Raw genomic sequence first — 19,099 nt, forward strand, 5'->3', positions numbered from 1 at the left:
CCACATTTTGGAGACTACCGATCTAGTGGTTTGAAGTCTAACATTAAACTTTGAAGATTACACAAAGTAGTGCAGTGAGGAAAGGAAAGGGGTCTCTGTAGTAAGATTTGGGAATTATTTTAAGTAAAGGGTTGAATTTCAATTAGTGGTGTCATTAAGAAGTAATCTGGTCTGCATGTATCGAAAGCATTGTGCTATTGAATATTGTGTGTCAGTTGTTAAGGCTTGAATGACTCCCAGATGTCAAAACATTTTTTGAGGCAACCTTCATTTTAAGAAGGTTGTCTCAGCGCAAAGTAACAGGTTCACTGTAGCTCTGTCCATTATACCAGATATACTTACCTTGCTTTCACTCCCCCTCTTGCTTTATTCATCTGTCAGGCTTGAAAGAAAACCATGTGCAAGTTACAGGACGCTAGAGAGGTAGCTTACACAGATATATGAACTACCCACATGGAAGTGCTGATAGGCCCAGTGCTGTCTTAGGGAGCCATTCACATGCTTTTCAATACCCAGAAACATCAAGTATTTCCTTAGTCTTAACCGAGACGTTTAGAAGGGAAGAAAAGCAAAGTATATGCTGCAGGCATCTGTCCTTATCCAGTTGTATTGCTTTCAAGTTGGCACTTGAAATATCTGTCTAAGCTCTCTCCTCCCTACTTCAAAAGCCTAAGTATGCATGTTATAGTGACCTGAATATGCATATTAATGCCCACATCTTCCAAAATTGCCTCTTATTGAGAGCAGGCCTGTGTATTGGACCATTCTCTACACCAGGGGTGGGCAATTCATTTTCCCAAGGGGTCACTTGAGAAACAGGGACTGTTGTGGAGGGCCAAACCAATAGGCTGAACTTTTAACCTAGGCTGAATTTTTAACAAAGCATACTTTTAACCTTCACAAAAACAATGCTGAAAATGTGTATGTTTTGCAGTATGTTAAAGACCAGCAATAAGTGGCTAAATAATAATCCTAAAACATTTAATTTTAAAATATATACCTATAGGGTGGAGTGCGGGACTTGGCAACACTTCCCCACATGTCCTCACCTGCATCATATCCTTATTGCCCACCTCCCATGATCCGCACCAGTCACCAGAGGGGTGGCATTGCTCCTCCTACATGGCCGAAGCCACTCAGAAGTGTGACCACCACCATCTTGGCAACCGGCGGACCAACGAGGGCGGAAGCACAGCTGCTGCCATCTATGTGACTCTCGGACACTTATATACAGTTATTTTCTAATTGACATCATGCAGGCTGAACAGGGACAGTGAAATGCACAGATGTGACCCGGAGGCTGTAAACTGCCCAGGTCTGCTCTACACCCACCTTTCCACTGAAGTCCCAAGTGATGGACAGGCAGTGGAAAAATGAATGATCTCCCTAGATCTGGTCAAAGTTCACTAATGTCTGAGAATGCATGAATCATTTAAAACTTTCATCACTTCCTAAACTTTCACTTTTCAGGCAGCTCAGGGTTAAGTTTGCAGAGGGAATAAATTGCTCAGAAGACTTCGCCCCCTCCAACCTAACACTGATCATGTGTCTGCCTATGGCTTCAAGGTGCAAAAGTGCAACCCTTCCAGCTCACAGCCTGCTGCTTATATAAAGAAAGAGAAGGAGGGGGGGACAGAGACTGCTGCTACTGAGAAGGTGAGGTACATGGACTTGGGATGGAAAGACAGGTCCTAGGAAAGAGTGCTTATATATATATAAATGGTGGGGGTGGCCAGTTAATGAGGGTTATTTTATCCAAATGTGATATAGTATTATAATTACCATCATTCATTTTTTAGATATTGATAAGCTACCCAGCAGATTCTTATATTTTTTAGGGACTCTGATAAATATAAATTGATCTGTAGTTGTGTTCCCAGATATGGTCACCTGGTCAAATAGGGGGTCTCATGTTTGCTGTTCCAATTACTTATATTGCAGAGAAAACTATTAGAAGAATGGGATGTTCCATGATAGAGTAACAGAAGTTTGACTCCAAAGTAGGGAAGGAACTGGGATTTCAGGTGCTAGGTTTCCTAAGCAGACTTCTTATAGACAAAAGAAACTAATGAGTGATATATCTAGCTAGCATCTACCAAGAACTAAAATATCAGCTTTAGTAAGGTTCTCTTTAAGGTTTTGATGTTCCCCAGCTGTTGTGGAGCTAAGAATCCCACTCTTTGGTTTCTAGTGTTTCCTAGAACTTCTAAAGTTCCAAAATGACTATTGGGGAATTTGGTAGCCAAAGTTTGATTAAAACATCCCATAGGAATTAGATTTGGAATTTCATTTTTTTTTCGCTGATAGATGTCATGTCACAGAGAGTTTAGTGTTTTAGTGGTGGCATCCATAGATAGAATAAAGCAAAAAAAGGTCAAGCATACAGTATCCTTTTACGCTAACAATTCTTTTTTTTTTTTCTCCCACAGGACTATATTGAATAACCATGAAAGTGATTTTTCTACTCCTGACAATTGGGCTCCTAGCAGGTAATTCATTGAAAGATGACCTACTGTAGCTAATGGTGGCTATACAGGGCCCAAACGGTATTTCCAATGTGAATCAATAGTGTAAGGATTGGGCCATGTTACTCTTCGCTAGGAGGCCAACATGCTTCCAACCTTCTGAAGCTGTAATCAATACACAAATAGATTTTCGAGAATGTTGGGAAATTCTTCTGTGGGCACACACTAACCCTCTCCTTCTCTATAGAAAATAAGGTACAAGGGTATTTCCAAACAGGTACCCAACAAACAAAATGAAACTTTGGTTACAGATGCTCAGTAAAATGGAGTTTGACCAGCTTTAAAGCCAGGCCATGTTTTGGACAGAATGGGCAAGTGTTAGGGACTCTTTCATGTTTTCTCTATTCAGGAGATTTTCATTCCCTTTCTATTATAACAGGGAGTGATAGGAAATCTTTGCAGGCAGATATACAGACAAAACCAAAAATATACTTTGGAAGTGTGGGAAAGAGTACAACTTCTGACAATGCTTTACTGCTGTGTGCGCCTTCCTGTGCTTTTGATGCCTGCACTCTCGTTGCTTATACTCGTACATGTGTCACAGGGACAGTAAGTAAGGAAAAATCTTCCCATTGGGGCCACAGACAAAAATGAATGCCTATCAGAAATTTTAACTCTCCCTCACTCTATCAAAACTATAGGAAACATTATGGCTGGACTTAGGCTTCAAGAATACATAAAGCCTTTTCTGAATCTGTAGTCTAACATTTTAAAAAAGATTTTTTATGAGTAATTTATAAACTGTTGATTTTAAATCTCGTGGTTCCATAATGGCTGAAGCATCATAGCGTTTATTTCCGATTTTAAAGTGTATATAAAGCCAAAACTTTTAAAAAACTGTTTTACTTTTGGGATAGAGTAGGGGATAGTTTAGACCCCTGTCTGTTTGGTGGGATTTGTCTGTGATCCTTGGAGAGATTTCAATTCACTTCCTGTCCCAGAGAGACAGGAAGTGACAACTGTCTTTGACAGTTGTCACCATAACAGGATTCATGATTGGAGAATTTCTCCTCAACCCCTCACTTTCCCATCACCAGGACCATTAGGTAGCCTCTTCCCAGCGGAGACACAGAAGGCAATAAAAAACAAAGAAGTGCTAACCCTATCACATTCTAAAATGAAAAAAAAAAAAACATTTAGTCTTCATACCCTTTAATGTTTTTATTGATATCTGGTAAACCCAGACATACCTCTCTAATCATAAATACTTCTCCACTGTTAAACAATAGTATGATGATCGTGCTGGGATGCTCATTTATGTTCTCTTCGCAGGGGCCCAGGCTCGCTCTTTTTTCAAAGATGAACCCAAGACAAAATGGGAATCTGCCCTGGACAGCTTCTGGCAGACCCTCAACAAGATGGAAGAGGCCGCAGATGAAGCTACATCAAAGATGAAAGACTCTCAACTTGGTAAAGAACTTGAGTAAGTAGGACACACGGAAAAATGGTAACCCATTTCTGTATGCCTTGTGGGGGAAAAAAATGGTGGGCTGTTGCTGCTTTGCTATCTTTTTTATCTAGCTACGAACTCACAGGCTAACTCAGTTTTATAGAGCTTTCACTTTCTAGTGTATAATTATGGCAAGTCATTTCACGTTCTGCTCTTCTTAACACAACGTTGTCATTAGACTCAGCAGATAGTTGAGCAAGAAAAATGACAGATGTGTAATGAATGTTGTTTACGAATGACCAGAACAAGAGAAGACATGAAGACTAGCTCAAGGCTACATGGTATAGGTGTGTATGATGGTAGCCTGTGGATAAGTAATAAAATATCTAGCTTGATGGCTCTTGACAGCTCATGTAACAGCTGTGTTCGGGTATTAGTATTTACAGGTTGCCAGCATCTATTGCTGCTCACATTCATACATTTTAATTGAATATCACACACTTGATACTATATAAGGCTATTTCACGAATACTGATGGGATAGCATCTTTCATTTTTTTAAACTCATTTTATTGGGCTTATTTATATAATTATATTTATATTTTATATTTAAAATGCATTAACCTGGAGCAGCCAATCAGAATTCATCCAACCAGTGTGAGCAGGGTTACTTTTAGAAATCATGGGGCCCTGTACAGCCTACCTGACAGGGCCTCCCCTCCAAAAATATCAAATTATCTTTTTGTTAAAATGCAACAGACTTGATGCTCTGCTGCCACAGACCCGTTCAGGTGAAACTCACTGCTCAGCAAATGCCCCGCAACCACATGCAGTTGTGGTGTGCTAGTGTAGGGTTAAAGCAGGCAGTATGCCTCCTCACCACCTGTCAAATGCTCTCTGAAGAGCGATCCAAATGCTGACTGCTCTTTAGCGAGCAAAGCACATTTGAAGGAATCCTTATTTTTTTTCAAATTATTTTTAGGAATTTTTTTTTTTTTACTTTTTTTAGAATTTTATTTTTTAAAACATTTTTAACTGCCCTGTTGGGGGGCCTTTTGTGAAATATCAGGGGTCTAAACAGACTCCTGATGTCGCACATTCAAGACAGAGAAAGGGACTGAGGAAAAAGATACCCCAGTCCCTTTCTCTGCAGCCCCACCTGCACTGGACAGTGAATGAATGGGAAGTGCTCTGTGCTCAGAGGCTCCCTGTTCATTCACAAACTGAAGCATAGTAAACACGAATGGACACAGGAGTGAACACTCACTGGGGATTATTTACGAAAGGCAAATCCACTTTGCACTGAAAGTGCGCTTGGAAGTGCAGTCGCTATAAATCTAAGGGGTAGATCTGAAAAGAGTGGAAGCTCTGCTGATTTTACCATCCAATCATGTGCAAGCTAAAATGCTGTTTATTTTCCTTGCATTGCCCCCTCGGATCTACAGCAACTTTACTTCCAAGTGCACTTTCAGTGCAAAGTGTATTTTCCTTTAGTAAATAACCCCCACTGTGTTCATTCAGGAAAGGAAAGGACCTGCAAATAGGACATAGTTTTCCATTCTAAAACTATCCCATTTCCAAATAGCTGTCCACCCTAAAACCATCCCACTATGTGACTGCAGCAGTTGCTGGTGGGAGAGGAGGGAAGCCGGAAGTGCTGCAGGGGAGGGGTCACACAGGGGGGGCCTGGACAACAAGGGGGTGGGGGGCCAGATATCAATCCCCCTGCAGCGCAGCCATAGGGAGAAAAAGGAGGCAAAGCCAGCAGCACTGCAGGGGAAGCCACAAGAGCCCGCAATAAGGCAGTACAGCCGGCCCTCCTGCTCATCAGGTGCCAGACCCCCTTTTAAACTGATGGGGGCTGGGCCCGCTATGCTGCCTTATCAGCAGCCCTGAGTGTGAGATGGATTGTGATTTTTTTGCACTGAGTACTGTGATTTGATTCTTGCATTATGTTACTGAATAAGCCAGTTCACAGCTTAAAATTAAAATCAATATAGCTAAGTCACAAGCAGAAAAAGTATTCACACCCCTTAAAATTTTCCACATTTTGTCATGTTACAACCAAAAAGTTTATGTTATAGACCAACACAAAGTGGCACTCAATTGAGAAGTGGATGGAAATGATAAAAGGTTTTCAATTTTTTTTTACAATTAAATATCTGAAAAGTGTGGCGCGCATTTGTATTCAGCCCCCTTTACTCCGATACCCCTAATTAAAATCTAGTGGAATCAATTGCCTTCAGAAGTCACCTAACTAGTAAATAGAGTCCACCTGTGTGTAATTTAATCTTAGTATAAATACAGCTGTTCTGTGAAGCCCTCAGAGATTTGTTAGAGAACCTTAGTGAACAAACAGCATCATGAAGGCCAAGGAAAACACCAGACAGGTCAGGGATAAAGTTGTGGAGAAGTTTAAAACCTACCAAGACATGGCCGTCCATCTAAACTGACAGGCCAAGCAAGGAGAGCATTAATAAGAGAAGCCGCCAGGAGGCCCATGGTAACTCTGGAGGAGCTGCAGAGATCCACAGCTCAGGTGGGAGAATCTCTCCACAGGACAACTATTAGTTGTGCACGCAACAAATCTGGCCTTTATGGAAGTGTGGCAAGAAGAAAGCCATTGTTGAAAGAAAGCCATTAAAAGTCCTGTTTGTAGTTTGTGAGAAGCCATGTGGGGGACACAGAAAACATGTAGAAGAAGGTGCTCTGGTTAGATGAGACCAAAATTGAACTTTTTGGCCTAAAAGCAAAATGCTATGTGTGGCGGAAAACTAACACTGCACATCACCCTGATCACACCATCCCCACTGTGAAACATGGTGGTGGCAGTATCATGTTGTGGGGAAGCTTTTCTTCAGCAGGGACAGGAAAGCTGGTCAGAGTTGATGGGAAGATGGATTGAGCCAAATACAGGGTGGAGGTTCACCTTCCAGCAGGACATTGACCCTAAACATACAGCCAGAGCTACAATGGAATGGTTTAGGTCAAAGCATATTCATGTGTTAGTATGGCCCAGTCAAAGTCCAGACCTAAATCCAATTGAGAATCTGTGGCAAGACTTGAAAATTGTTTTTCACAGACGCTCTCCATCCAATCTGACAGAGCTTGAGCTATTTTGCAAAGAACAATGGGCAAAAAATTCACTCTCTAGATGTACAAAGCTGGTAGAGACATCCCCAAAAAGACTTGCAGTAATTGCAGGGAAAGGTGGTTCTACAAAGTATTGACTCAGGGGGACTGAATACAAATGCACGCCACACTTTTCACATATTATTTTTAAAAAATTTTGAAAACCATTTATCATTTTGCTTTCACTTCATAATTAGGTGCCACTTTGAGTTGGTCTATCACAAAAAATCCCAATAAAATACATTTATGTTTTTGGTTGTAACATGACAAAATGTGGAAAATTTCAAGGGGTGTGAATACTTTTTCAAGGCACTGTATATGCTATAGTTTGTAGACACTGTAACGTTCGCATAAACCAATCAATATATGATTATTAGGATTTATTTTTTACCAAAAACATGTAGCAGAATACATATTGGCCTAACCTTATGAAGAAATTAGATTTTTTACATTTTATTATTGTATGTTTTATAGCAGAAAGTAAAAAATGTTTTTTTTTCTTTCAAAGAATTTTATTTTCAATAATAAAATGATAGTGTGTTTTTATTGTGTTTTTTTTTTTTTCAAAAATGTCAGTCTTTTTTTGTTTATAGAGAAAGATATAAAAAACGCAGAGGTGATCAAATACCACCAAAAGAAAGCTCTATTTGTGGGAAAAAATACCTAAATTATATTTGGGTACAGTGTTGCACAACCGTGCAGTTGTCCGCTAAAGTAACGCAGTCCCATATCGCAAAAAAAAAGGTCTGGTGATGAAGGGGGGAAAATCTTGTGGAGGTCAAGTTATTAAAGATGTGAGTTTCAGACCTGCCATCTTAATTTTCAACACTATGTTGGCCATGTTGCCAGATAAACAGTGATGGGTTCCCCAGCAGGTTTGATTGTCTCACCACCATAAAATTGTAGGAGCTAAGCGTCAACCTGGCCTAAAAAGCCTGAAAAAAACAAGCAATGCTCCAAATTTTGCACATGTCTGGGCCATTTCCAGTATCCTAGAAGTGGATAATGAATGCTTCTATTGGTTCAAGACACTTTTTTTCACACAGAGAATCGTTTAGTCCTTTCCTTTGCTATGGAGCAGAGTTAAGGATCAAAGAGAAGATGACTGCTTGGTTGCCAATGCCAGGTGTTACTTCTCATAGCTCTTTGATTTTTTAAATGAGCATTAGATTACGATGAAGGCAGATTGTGGGTCATCTTGAACAGATGTACTCCCTAGGTAACCCCAAATGTTTGCTTCTAAAACAGCATATGTTTCATGCTTACTGAGCATCTAGTCCTCATATGTGTGAAGCTTTCAATCAAGCATTTCTGTGTTAAGTATTATGTATTACATGATCTGTAATCACTTTGCTTTTAAAGACAGATGCTCTAATCACAGCAACGTTTATGTATTTGAAATTGAAATGCATGTCTGCCTTTTGCCCTGCAGCAACCTCACGGTTTCTATTTGTCAGTGTCAGCTTTTCACCTACATTCACAGAGGAATGTGGAATAAGCATGGCCTGACTTGTGAAATCATGTGCTTGGTTTTTGTGAGCATTCCTTGTACTTTATTAATATGGTTTCCAAACTGATGCTTTACATATTTTGTATTTTTTTAATAAAACAATTTATTTAACTATTACACATTAGAGTTCAAATATAACACTCATTTTCCATAGCATGCTGGACAATTTAACAAAAAAACTCCAACACCACCTGCATACCATCTTGGTGGTCTGGGTGAACTAATTAAATAAATTGTTGCTATCTCTGCTAGGTACAGTAAATGTCTGTCCAAGGTATCATGAATGTAGGAAGGAAGGGTAAATCTCCACAATAGGGACACAAACAGCAATGAAAACCTGCTAGAGGTTCCAACTCTACTATGCTTAGAAAATTGTCTCTTTTGGAAATGTTTCTCATATTATCCTGTCTTGATCACTAGGGTACAGGAACTGAGGCAAACATCTCCCACTGGTAATAATAAAACCCTGAAAGATGTTTCACCCTCCATTATTATATCCAAATCTAAAATAAAAAGCCTAGAGCTGAGCTGAGTTTGCAAAACTAAAACTTTTTTAACATTTCGGAAGGAGTGGGGAAATGTTAAAATCATTTTATTACATTTCTATTGCGGTTTGTGTCTGTGTGAGAGAGATTCACTCTCTTTGTTCTGGTTCCACTGGGACACCAAGTAACAGGGTATTTCAACTGTTTCTCCAAAACAAGAACATAGGGTTGATCTTTTAATGGTAACACCTGTTCTGGTGAAAACTATCCAGAAGGGGGTTTTTACTCACTTTGGAGAGGTTTCCTTTAACTTCCTGGTATGTCTTTGGTACAGGAAGAGAAGTGAAGTGAGATCCCCTCAAACAACAAATAAACCTGATAGAGGTCTTACCCATTCCACATGCTATTCAAAACTGAACTAAAAATATAATTTGGGCTTTAGGTATACATTAAGGATAATTATTTTTCCTTTATTAAGTTTATTTTATGGCATATTTGCTAAGGCCTACATCTTTTTACTTGTAGTGGACTTATCAAAGAGACCATGGAAGAGCTTAGCAATTATGCTGAAGATCTAAAGAGCAAGGTTGGCCCCATGGCTCAAGATGCTAACCAACGTTTCACTGATGAGATATCTGCACTGGCTGACAAGCTCAAGAATGACATGGAGGACACCAAGACAAGAGCCATTCAGTACTCTGGAGACCTGAAATCCATGTTTGATCAGAACATCGAAGATGTCCAAGGAAAGGTCAGTATGTACATGAAAAAGCTGAAGAAGCGCCTTGCAAAAGATAGTGAAGACCTCAAGAGTAAACTCAACCAGTATGGAGATGACCTGAGCAAGAACACCCAGGAGAAAGTAGAAAACCTCCGTAAAAACGTTGAGCCCTTTGTCAACAACCTGAAGAAGAAAGGACAACAGCGCCTTCAGTCTCTGAAAGATGCCATGGATGAGCAAGGAAAGCAGCTAAGAGATCGATTTGCCTCAGTGGCCAAGGATGTCCAAAGCAAAGTTAAAAAGATGGCCTCAGATGTGAAGAGCAGCGTGGACAAGCTGTCAGAGCAGATGCGCAAATGGTTCAACCCCTCTGTAGAAAATCTCCGTAACCAGCTTCAGACCCTGGCCAAGAGCTTGCCACCCAAGAAACAGTAAAACATTGACCTTATCCCTGTCTTTACTGCCATGCTCTTAACATTTCATTTGTAATACATATGCCATTTGCTGCTAATATTATACCAAAAGCTTGCCACCCAAGTGAGATTGTAAATTTAAAGCCAGCTGCACATAACCCCACTTTCACTATTTTACTGCCTCTGGACAAGCCAAAAAGTTAAGAAAATTTAGTAAGGTCCAGCCAATTCCAGGCGTAATCATTTTATATACTGGTATTTGTGCTAGGGCATCTGAAGCCCTGAAATTCTGCTCTTAAAAAAGAAAATTCTTAATTATTCCAAGCCAAACACAGGTTAACAATACCTCTTAATCATCAAAAGACCAAACATAACAATACAATCTGCCAACGTAATGGTGCCTGCTGAAACATCTGCAGCTTCAACCAAGGTGCTTCAGGCAAAAGACAAGCACTCAGGCTTTTTGAACTTTCTAAAAACATCTGGTAACTCCAAAATCATCATGATCACCTTGTTCAGCATGCTTGGGGTTGACACTTATGCTGTATGTCTTTAGACAAATGTATAAAGCATCTGACTTTAGCATATCCAGAAAGTATTTTTATTTCTATATTTTTTTTAACTTTGGAGATGGATGCTAGTTTTCTGTTAAAAAATAAAGGGAGTTTACACCTTTGAATAACTTGAATGTACATGCCATGCCCTCCTGCATATTTTTACTAAATACATATCCTTTGGTTTTTGCTTGCATTTTTGCAATATACCACAATAAAAGCACCGAAAGAACCATGCAAAAAAAGCAAAGCATAGTAAAAGCTACAAAACACATTGTATATGCCTTATGTGATGATGTATGATCCCTTAAAATTTTTGGTACTACAACAAGCCAAAATCAAAAGGTCTTGCAGGACCTCAATTTCCTACTTATGCGGTAGCTTAAACTAAATAGAATTTTATGTATAATTTTATGTCTTTAATACTCATTTCTATATATATATATATATAGTTTTATGTGTTTTTGTAATACTTGTGTGCAATCACAATGTTTGTGTACAGAAAAACAATCATACACAGTATATTTTGTCAGTTGTACAATGCATTTTATGTCAACCGTTTACAAATAAAGGGAACAGCTGATTAATTGATTATTGTGTAAAACGGATACATTGCCTTTAAGAAGTGGTAAGATAAAAACAGGGGACCAACTGCAAAAAGCAGCAACCCATAGCAACCAGTCACAATTTCAACTTCATAAAGCCAGACTGGATAGATCCTAAATACCTATTATGAGTATTGCATTTTGTACCCACCAGATCCTCACGTGATGACGGCACACATGTGGTACTTTATATCCTTTCCTCATCTATAAAGAAGAGTGAGCATTTGTCCGTAGTCATGGGATGAATGCCACGTGACATCCCCCTATGTGTGTTGAAGTTCAGAAATAGCCCAGTAACTGCAAATTTATTTTCACAATTTTATAGTATTACTTGCAACTATTGGACCATCCATGCCATCAGTCCTCAAACTGAAACCCATGGGCTGGATGTGACCCTTAACTTGCCTTTAGTCAGCCTTTGGGTTACTATTCCTATCACTCACATGATGAAGCAGTATTCCTCCCACTGACCCCAACAATAAGGCACTATTCCATCCACAGACACCAAAAATGGTACATACTTCCACTAACACCATTGATGGGGCACAGTTCCTCCTATTGACACCAGCAATGGGCATTATTACTCCTGCTGACATCAACAAGGACATTTTTCTCTTACAACGATGGAGTAATATTCCTCTGTCCACTGACCACAGACATTAAGTCTATTTTATTACACTCAGGGACCACAGTTTGTCCCCCCACCCAAAGTCTGAAAGACAGGTAACTGACCCTTTGTTAAAAATGTGTGGGGAACTCTGATATATGGCTTCATATTGCATATGTATAAAAGAAAATATTGTTTTTTTATTAAATTCCAGATAGAGAAGTGAAGGGTTTAAACCTTTGTGGGGTTTTTATTTGAGGTCTATAAGTGAAGGGAAACCCTCTGTAAATATTTTCAATCACTTTCTGTCCATGTGATTATGATCTCCAGGACAAATCAAGAGAAAGAGACAGAATTGCCCCATCAGGAACATAGACAATGATAAAAAAACATGGCAAGAGGTTATAATTCTTCTTCATGCTACAAAAGATGTTTTGGCTTGAGATGCACATTATCTTTTTGTAAAATAAACCCTAGTTTGCCTCTATAAAATGTATGCTTCTTGTTTTCCACATTTTGGAGCAGCTCTGGTCCAATATAAACACTTCATGTATTTAATGTAAGACTGGAAAAATGCTTGTCTCCCAGACCTTGTTACAGGTAAGATAACAAGAAGAATATAAAAAAAAAGAATGAATGAATGAAGAGAAGTATGGGAATTAAAAAATATATATATTTATACTTAACTAGCTGCCTCTAAGATCAAAGACCGTTGATTGCTCAGTTCTGAGTCTTCAGTGAGCAGTCACCAGCTCTCTGCTCTGCCCTTCCAGCGCTCACTGTAGCACCGTGCTGTGTAGTGGTTGGGATGGCTGGATCTTTGAGAGGCTACTGGTCCAGGCATCTAGGTGGATCCTGACATTAAAATCGTGATCGCTCCAGAGCCTGGACTGGCAGAGTGAAGTCAGCTGACAGCAGTCTTTTTGCACACTGTTGGGCAGAGGAGTGCAGAACGAAGTTCTCCTTGATGCATGATTCTATTAAAAAATATTGCTAGGCTTTGAGAAAGACTTATGCCCCATACACACAATCAGAAATTCTGCCAGCAAAAGTCGGATGTGAGCTTTTGGTCAGAAATTCCGACCGTGTGTCTGCTCCATCGGACTTTTGCTGGCAGAATTCCAGCCAGCAAAAGATTGAGAGCAGGTTTTCTATATTTTTCGGTCGGAAAATGTTCCTATCCGAAAAAGCATTCGTCTGTATGCAATTTGGACGTGCAAAAAATCACGTATGCTCGGAAACAATTCGGCGCATGCATTGAACTTAATTTTTTTTGGCTCGTCGTAGTGTTGTACGTCACCGCGCTCTTGACGGTCGAAAATTCAGAGAACTTTTGTGTGACCGTGTGTATGCAAGGCAAGCTTGAGCGGAATTCCGTTGGAAAAACCATCCAAATTTTTTCTGATGGAAATTCCGCACGTGTGTACGCGGCATTAGGCATCCTGGAAAACCCAAGGCAAGGAAATTCTGCAGCAAATAGTGAGCATAGCCAGATATCATGTAACAGTGAGAATGACTTAAAGGGGGTAATGGTTAAATAGAACTTCAGCCTACTTGCTGTATATATTGCATACATATGTAGCAGCCCTTGTATCCATAAAATAGGACAAAGGATTATTGTTTAAACAAATTAAAATCCTACGATACATATGCTTTTATCAGAATTTAGAGAAAGAGCTAACACACTGTCTAGGCCTACATTAAAGAAGAACTTTAAAACCAACTCTTTAGACAAGAAACACCTTGGTAGGGAATCTGTAATGTGCGGTGAATAGCAGTGATTCTCAAACTGCATGTCTTGTGAAATTTGCAGGTGTGTCGTGGGAGTTTTGAAAAATATTTAAAATTACTGGCATTTTAAAACATATTGAAAAATGTTATGGTAAATCAATGTCACAAAAGTTAAAAAAGTAACATATATAAAAAAGCAATCTCTGTCAGTCTGTCATTCATTGGTTCCTTTCGTAACGCGAGACTTGTGCGAGATCTCGGGAGAACTCAATCGCTCTAATTATATTATAATAATAGAGACTACTCAGTTCCAACTTTGATGCTTATAAATAAAGTTTGTTCATTGTTAAGTGATGGAGAAATACTTAATCAAGTCTGGAACTCAGAAAGGGAAACTGTTAAATGAAAAGCAAGGAAGCAAGCGAAAGTAAAACTAAATATATATGTAAAAATAAATAAGTTCTTTACCACAAAAATTGTTAAATCTTTTCAGGTGTGCCATGAAAATTTTTAGATCTTTTTGGTGCGCCGCAAAACAAAAAAGTTTGAGAAACACTTGTATATAGAGAGCAGTAATATACAACTAGTCCATAGAATTGCACTGCAATCAGGGCTATTTGTTGCATAGCATATATAGTGCAGCGTAGACATGTGCAGTTCGTTTCGCTCCAAATTTAAACAAATCCGAAATAACGAAAAAAAATTTGGACAAAATTCAAATTCGAATAGTTTTCAAATAATTTTCGAATACTTTTTAAATACTTGTCGAATTCGAAAAGTTTTTAGAACTCAAATAGTTTTCCAATTTCCAAAGAGAATAAAATAAAATATAAAATAAAGGAATAGAATAGAAAAAAAGAATAGAAAAGAATATAACATCAAATAAAAGAATATACTAGAATATAATAGAAACAAATAGAATAGAACACATAGAAAGAATATAACCTTCTTCTGAAATTTGAATTTCAAATTTTTAATCAAATACATAAGAAAAGAATAGAATAAAAAAGAATAGAATAAAATAGAAAGAATATAACCATTTCCCAAAATTAAAATAGAATCAATTCAAATTTCAATAGAATAGAAAATAATAGATTAGAATAGAATAGAAAATAACAGAATAGTATAGGAACAAACAACATAATAGAATAGAATAGAAAGAATATAACCATTCTTTATTCTATTCTATTCTTTTCTATTCTATTATTTTCTATCCTATTTTGTTGTTTTACTATATTATATTATATTCTTTTATTTTATTTTGTGTTATATTCTTTTCTATTCTATTTTATTTTTTTCTATTCTATTCCTTTATTTTCTATTCTATTTTATTCTCTTTGGAAATAGTCACAATCTCCTGTCATCCGAATCCAATTCGCAATAGTGTGAACCCAGCCTAAATATTGCTCAGTGGTGAGTGTGCACCTTACATTGGTGTTCAGTTGTTCAGTGTGCCCCCTCCCACATTGATGGTCACATTTCATTGTCTTGTCCCTGGTCAGTGGGAGCTTTAATGTTTGCTCTGCAAGCTACTGAGATAAAAAATAACAAATCCGGGGGGCACATGCGTGAGGTGGACTTGAATGGCTGCTGCTTGAGTCCGCTCCGCACACCTCGTGCGCATTAACGGGCCTCCCGCTAGCTAACAATGGCAGATTCCCCTCTCATTGGGCACCGGAGGAAGCCGACCCCCAGCTGTCCACAAAGCCACTATGGGTTTGTCAGAAAAACACAAGCCTAAGGCACTACAGGACCCAAAGCCGCAAATCCACCAGCAGCCCAAGATGGCACCAAGCCCACAGAAGGTAAACCCAGCACGCTGCTCTCCCGCAGCTTCAGAGGGATCCTCTGATAGCCTCCGCCAGTTCCCCACAGCCTTCCAGTCCCAGGAGAAAGATACAGAGGTATCTTGGCTAGACAAAATAAGAGACATAGTGAGGGAGGAGCTCACTACAGTGTCTAAACGGCTCACTTCAGATATCAAGAAGGAGCTGAAGGAACTAAGACAGCGCTCATCCCTCTTTGAAGCTAGGCTGGATGCTGCTACCATAGTCCTAGATGCCCATGAGACAGACCTGGAGTAGATGCAGGGTGAGAATGCCTCTTTGCACGCTCAGCTTGAAGTCTCAAAGAATAGGGCCCGCCGGAGCAATATTAGAGTTTGGGGGCTCCCAGAAACTATCACAAATTTACAAGGCTCCATGCTGCCCTATTGCAGGAACTGGTTCCCTCTATCCCAGCAGACAGATTAGAAATGGACAGAGTGCATAGAGCTTTGACTCGCAGAAATCCAGATGGCCCACCACGGGATGTTATCCTGAAATTTCACTATTATCGCACTAAGGAAGTCGTGATGCGGGCTTCCAGAGATTCCCGTTCCCTTACTCTCCACGAACATCCCTACCAAGTCTTCTCTGACCTATCCCAATCAACTATTCTGAAACACTGAGCACTGAAACCCCTCCTACATCTCATGCAAGCTCAAAATATGCTATATCGGTGGGGTTTCCTCTTTAAAGTCTCCTTTGACTGTCGGGACTCCCATTATGATGCCACGACGTTTGAGGATCTCCGCACTCACTTGCAGTCGATTGGATTGGAAGTGCCTGCTGATCTTCATTCTCAACAAGCTGCGACCTCACAGAACCAATGCACCAGAAGATCTACTTCAGTGGGATCGATACGTCAAAATCACAGGCCGGGCTCTCAAAAGTCACAAGTCCTTCACTCCCAGGCATTCCAAACAGTGGGCCACGGCTGATCCCCCCTGATGCTTACTTTGTTCTTCTCCCACTGATAGAGGTGGTTTACGGTTGGGTAATGTACTATCTTGAATTCCAGAGCTCATTGGATTTCCGGAACAGGTTACCCTTGAGACATTTGCAATAGTTGTTTGCTCCTGTATTTAGTTATTTTTTTGTTTTTTCTCTGTTTTATAGCTGCCAAAGCTATTCTGTATTTCGCCGGGCGAATTCGAAAGTTACACATTTTCCGGGGGGGGGGGGGGGGGGGATTTGTTACTACCATCTACTACACAGCATTGCTGGATCATTATTTTTAGGCTGTTGATGTTTCCCTCATTGCAGTGTGGCCTATGCCCGAATTTGTGGGTTCTCCTGGTCCCATGGGGGCTTTCCCCTGGGGCTCTCCTGGCCTGAAGGGGGGGCTTTAGGTCCCACACCGACTGCTTGCCCATCTTGGAGGCCTATAACCACAGGGAACTTATTGATATGGAGGTTGTAATTCTAAGTTTTCTTTCTACAAATTATCTGGTCATTTCTACATCTATGACTCCTTTCGGCATCATGCCCTGCTTTAGTAGATTTTGTATTTCTCCCCATTCCCTCATCCTCTCCCATTTCTGTTCCCCTTACTCTATGTTCCTTTCCCTTCCCACCTCCTCTTCCCCCCCCTTCTTCTTTCCTTTCCCTTCCCTCTCTCCCTTCCCTCCCCTATCTGCTACAAGGAATATTTATATGTGCTGTGGCCCGAACCGTTGCCAGATGCCTCAGAAGTAGCCATGGATGGGGGCTTGGTTTGGTTCCTGATATAGACCTATGCAGGGGAGTGGTTTGTGGATGGAGGTGTTTCCCCTCTCCCCCCTCCTTTTTTTTTTCTCTCCTCCACATTCTCAGTTATGGGTATCCTGCCATTTTCATGGATAATTTTTGTTCGGGAGGCCCTTCGCACTCGAGGTGATACATGCTTCCTCATTCCATTGGTTGAGAAACCACTGGCTGGCTCCTCACTTCCGAGTGTTGGAGACCACAGGTACCGTCAGGGTACCAGATCTTTGCCCCGGCTGAATTGGTTCCTTGTCGAGGCCTTTCTTTTTTTTTTAGTTCTCGTCTTTTGTTTTCCACTAACTCTCTTCCTCTCCTTTCCTGCCCTGGGGATCCTACGCCGCTTCGGTGGGTGTTCTGCCTATAATTTTTTTGAATTTTCCTATGTTCCTTAATTGGCTCTCCTTGAATGTTTAAGGATTAAACTCTCCCCAAAAATGCACTAAGGCTTTTCATTACCTCCGCTCTCATAAAATTGACATAGCTTGTTTGCAGGAAACGCATTTTGCAATGTCCTCAACCCCGCAATATTTTGATGCTCGTTATCGTCAAGTGTACCATGCTACTGCTCCTACCAAACAGCGTGGAATCCTTATATTCATAATCGAGTTCCTTTTACATGAGAAAAACTATTGCAGACTCACAGGGCCGTTACCTATTACTTCAGGGTACCCTGATGGATTTGGAGGTGACAGTCTGTTCCTATTATGCTCTCAACGAATGTCAGCTTCCTTTTTTATCTCATCTATTTAATCTTGTATGCACCCACTCCAAAGGCACTTTGTTGTTCTGTGGAGAGTCCAACATGGTGCTCAACCCCACTCTGGATTGCTCAGTTCCTGATCGGGGGGGGGGGGTGGAGTCTCCCTCCAAGTCCTACAGGGACCTCCTGGATAATATGGGCTTAGTGGACATTTGGAGAGAATCTTTTTATGTTGGGAATGGAAAGTCGTAACAAATCGGATGGGACAATCTGTAGGGGGAGGGGTAGGGCGTGAAGGTTTCCCATGAAGGTATAGTTCATAGGCTTCTTCTACTATACTTGCAGGGTATTCCTTCTCTGAGAATTTGTTTTTGAGATGTACACTGGATTCAACATAGTCGACATCCCTAGTGCAATTCTGTCTGAGTCGACAAAACTGGCCTTTAGGGATGTTTTTTATCCATGGTGGGTAATGGCAGCTTTTGAAATGAAGATATGAGTTGCCACTGGTGGGCTTAGTGTAATTCTTGGCATATATTTCATGGTCATCATGTCGAAATTCCAAATCCAGAAAAGCTAAGGAAGTCTGATTACTTTCGTGTGTGAAAGATAATCCATAAGTGTTACTATTGCAATGTACGGATGGATAAGATCTAGGGGACCATCCCAAACGATGATAATATCATCAATGTATCGGCCCGAAAAAAATTATATTGGCGGAAAAAGGATTATTATGATGAATGTATTGATTTTCCCAGAACCCCATGGCTAGGTTCGCGTACGAGGGGGCAAAATTAGCTCCCATCGCCGTGCCTTATAGAAGTCTCCTCTGAATGTAAAATAGTTATGCGTTAAGCAAAACTTGGTGGCTTCTATTATAAAGGTGGCCTGGTGGGGGTTTATGAGTGGGTCTGTGGAAAGGAAATGTTCAAGGGCCATAATGCCAAAATTGTGGGGGATGGAAGTGTATAATGAACTTACGTCTAGTGATAACCAGGCGTAAGAGGGTTCCCAGGTGTATGCAGCCTCACATGTGCCATGAATGCACCCTCACCATTGCCATCAGTGCAGCCTGATCGATGCCCATCTGCAGCCTCAGAGGGGACAGGGAGGGGGCAGGATGAGTGCCGACAGATTACATACAGGAGCCTCTTTAATACA

General features: G+C 40.3%; 1 protein-coding gene across 1 annotated transcript; it reads left to right on the plus strand.

Annotated features, from left to right (window-relative positions):
* Positions 1-1,503: 1,503 nt before the first annotated feature.
* On the plus strand, positions 1,504-11,321 carry APOE (apolipoprotein E). Its single transcript, XM_073602137.1, has 4 exons — positions 1,504-1,656; positions 2,430-2,489; positions 3,798-3,948; positions 9,567-11,321. Exons 2-4 carry the CDS (start codon positions 2,447-2,449, stop codon positions 10,195-10,197), a joined length of 825 nt encoding a protein of 274 aa, XP_073458238.1. The 5' UTR covers positions 1,504-1,656; positions 2,430-2,446; the 3' UTR covers positions 10,198-11,321.
* Positions 11,322-19,099: the final 7,778 nt, after the last annotated feature.

The sequence above is a fragment of the Aquarana catesbeiana genome, linkage group LG10 (genome assembly GCF_042186555.1).
Source record: "Aquarana catesbeiana isolate 2022-GZ linkage group LG10, ASM4218655v1, whole genome shotgun sequence".
Lineage (NCBI taxonomy): Eukaryota > Metazoa > Chordata > Amphibia > Anura > Ranidae > Aquarana > Aquarana catesbeiana.

Bases quoted from the DNA above. Each gene is read 5' to 3' on its own strand.
- APOE (XM_073602137.1), top strand. From the start codon at position 2,447: ATGAAAGTGATTTTTCTACTCCTGACAATTGGGCTCCTAGCAG. The intron at 2,490-3,797 runs GTAATTCATTGA...TTCTCTTCGCAG, and splicing joins GACAATTGGGCTCCTAGCAG to GGGCCCAGGCTCGCTCTTTT. The intron at 3,949-9,566 runs GTAAGTAGGACA...TTTTACTTGTAG, and splicing joins CAACTTGGTAAAGAACTTGA to TGGACTTATCAAAGAGACCA.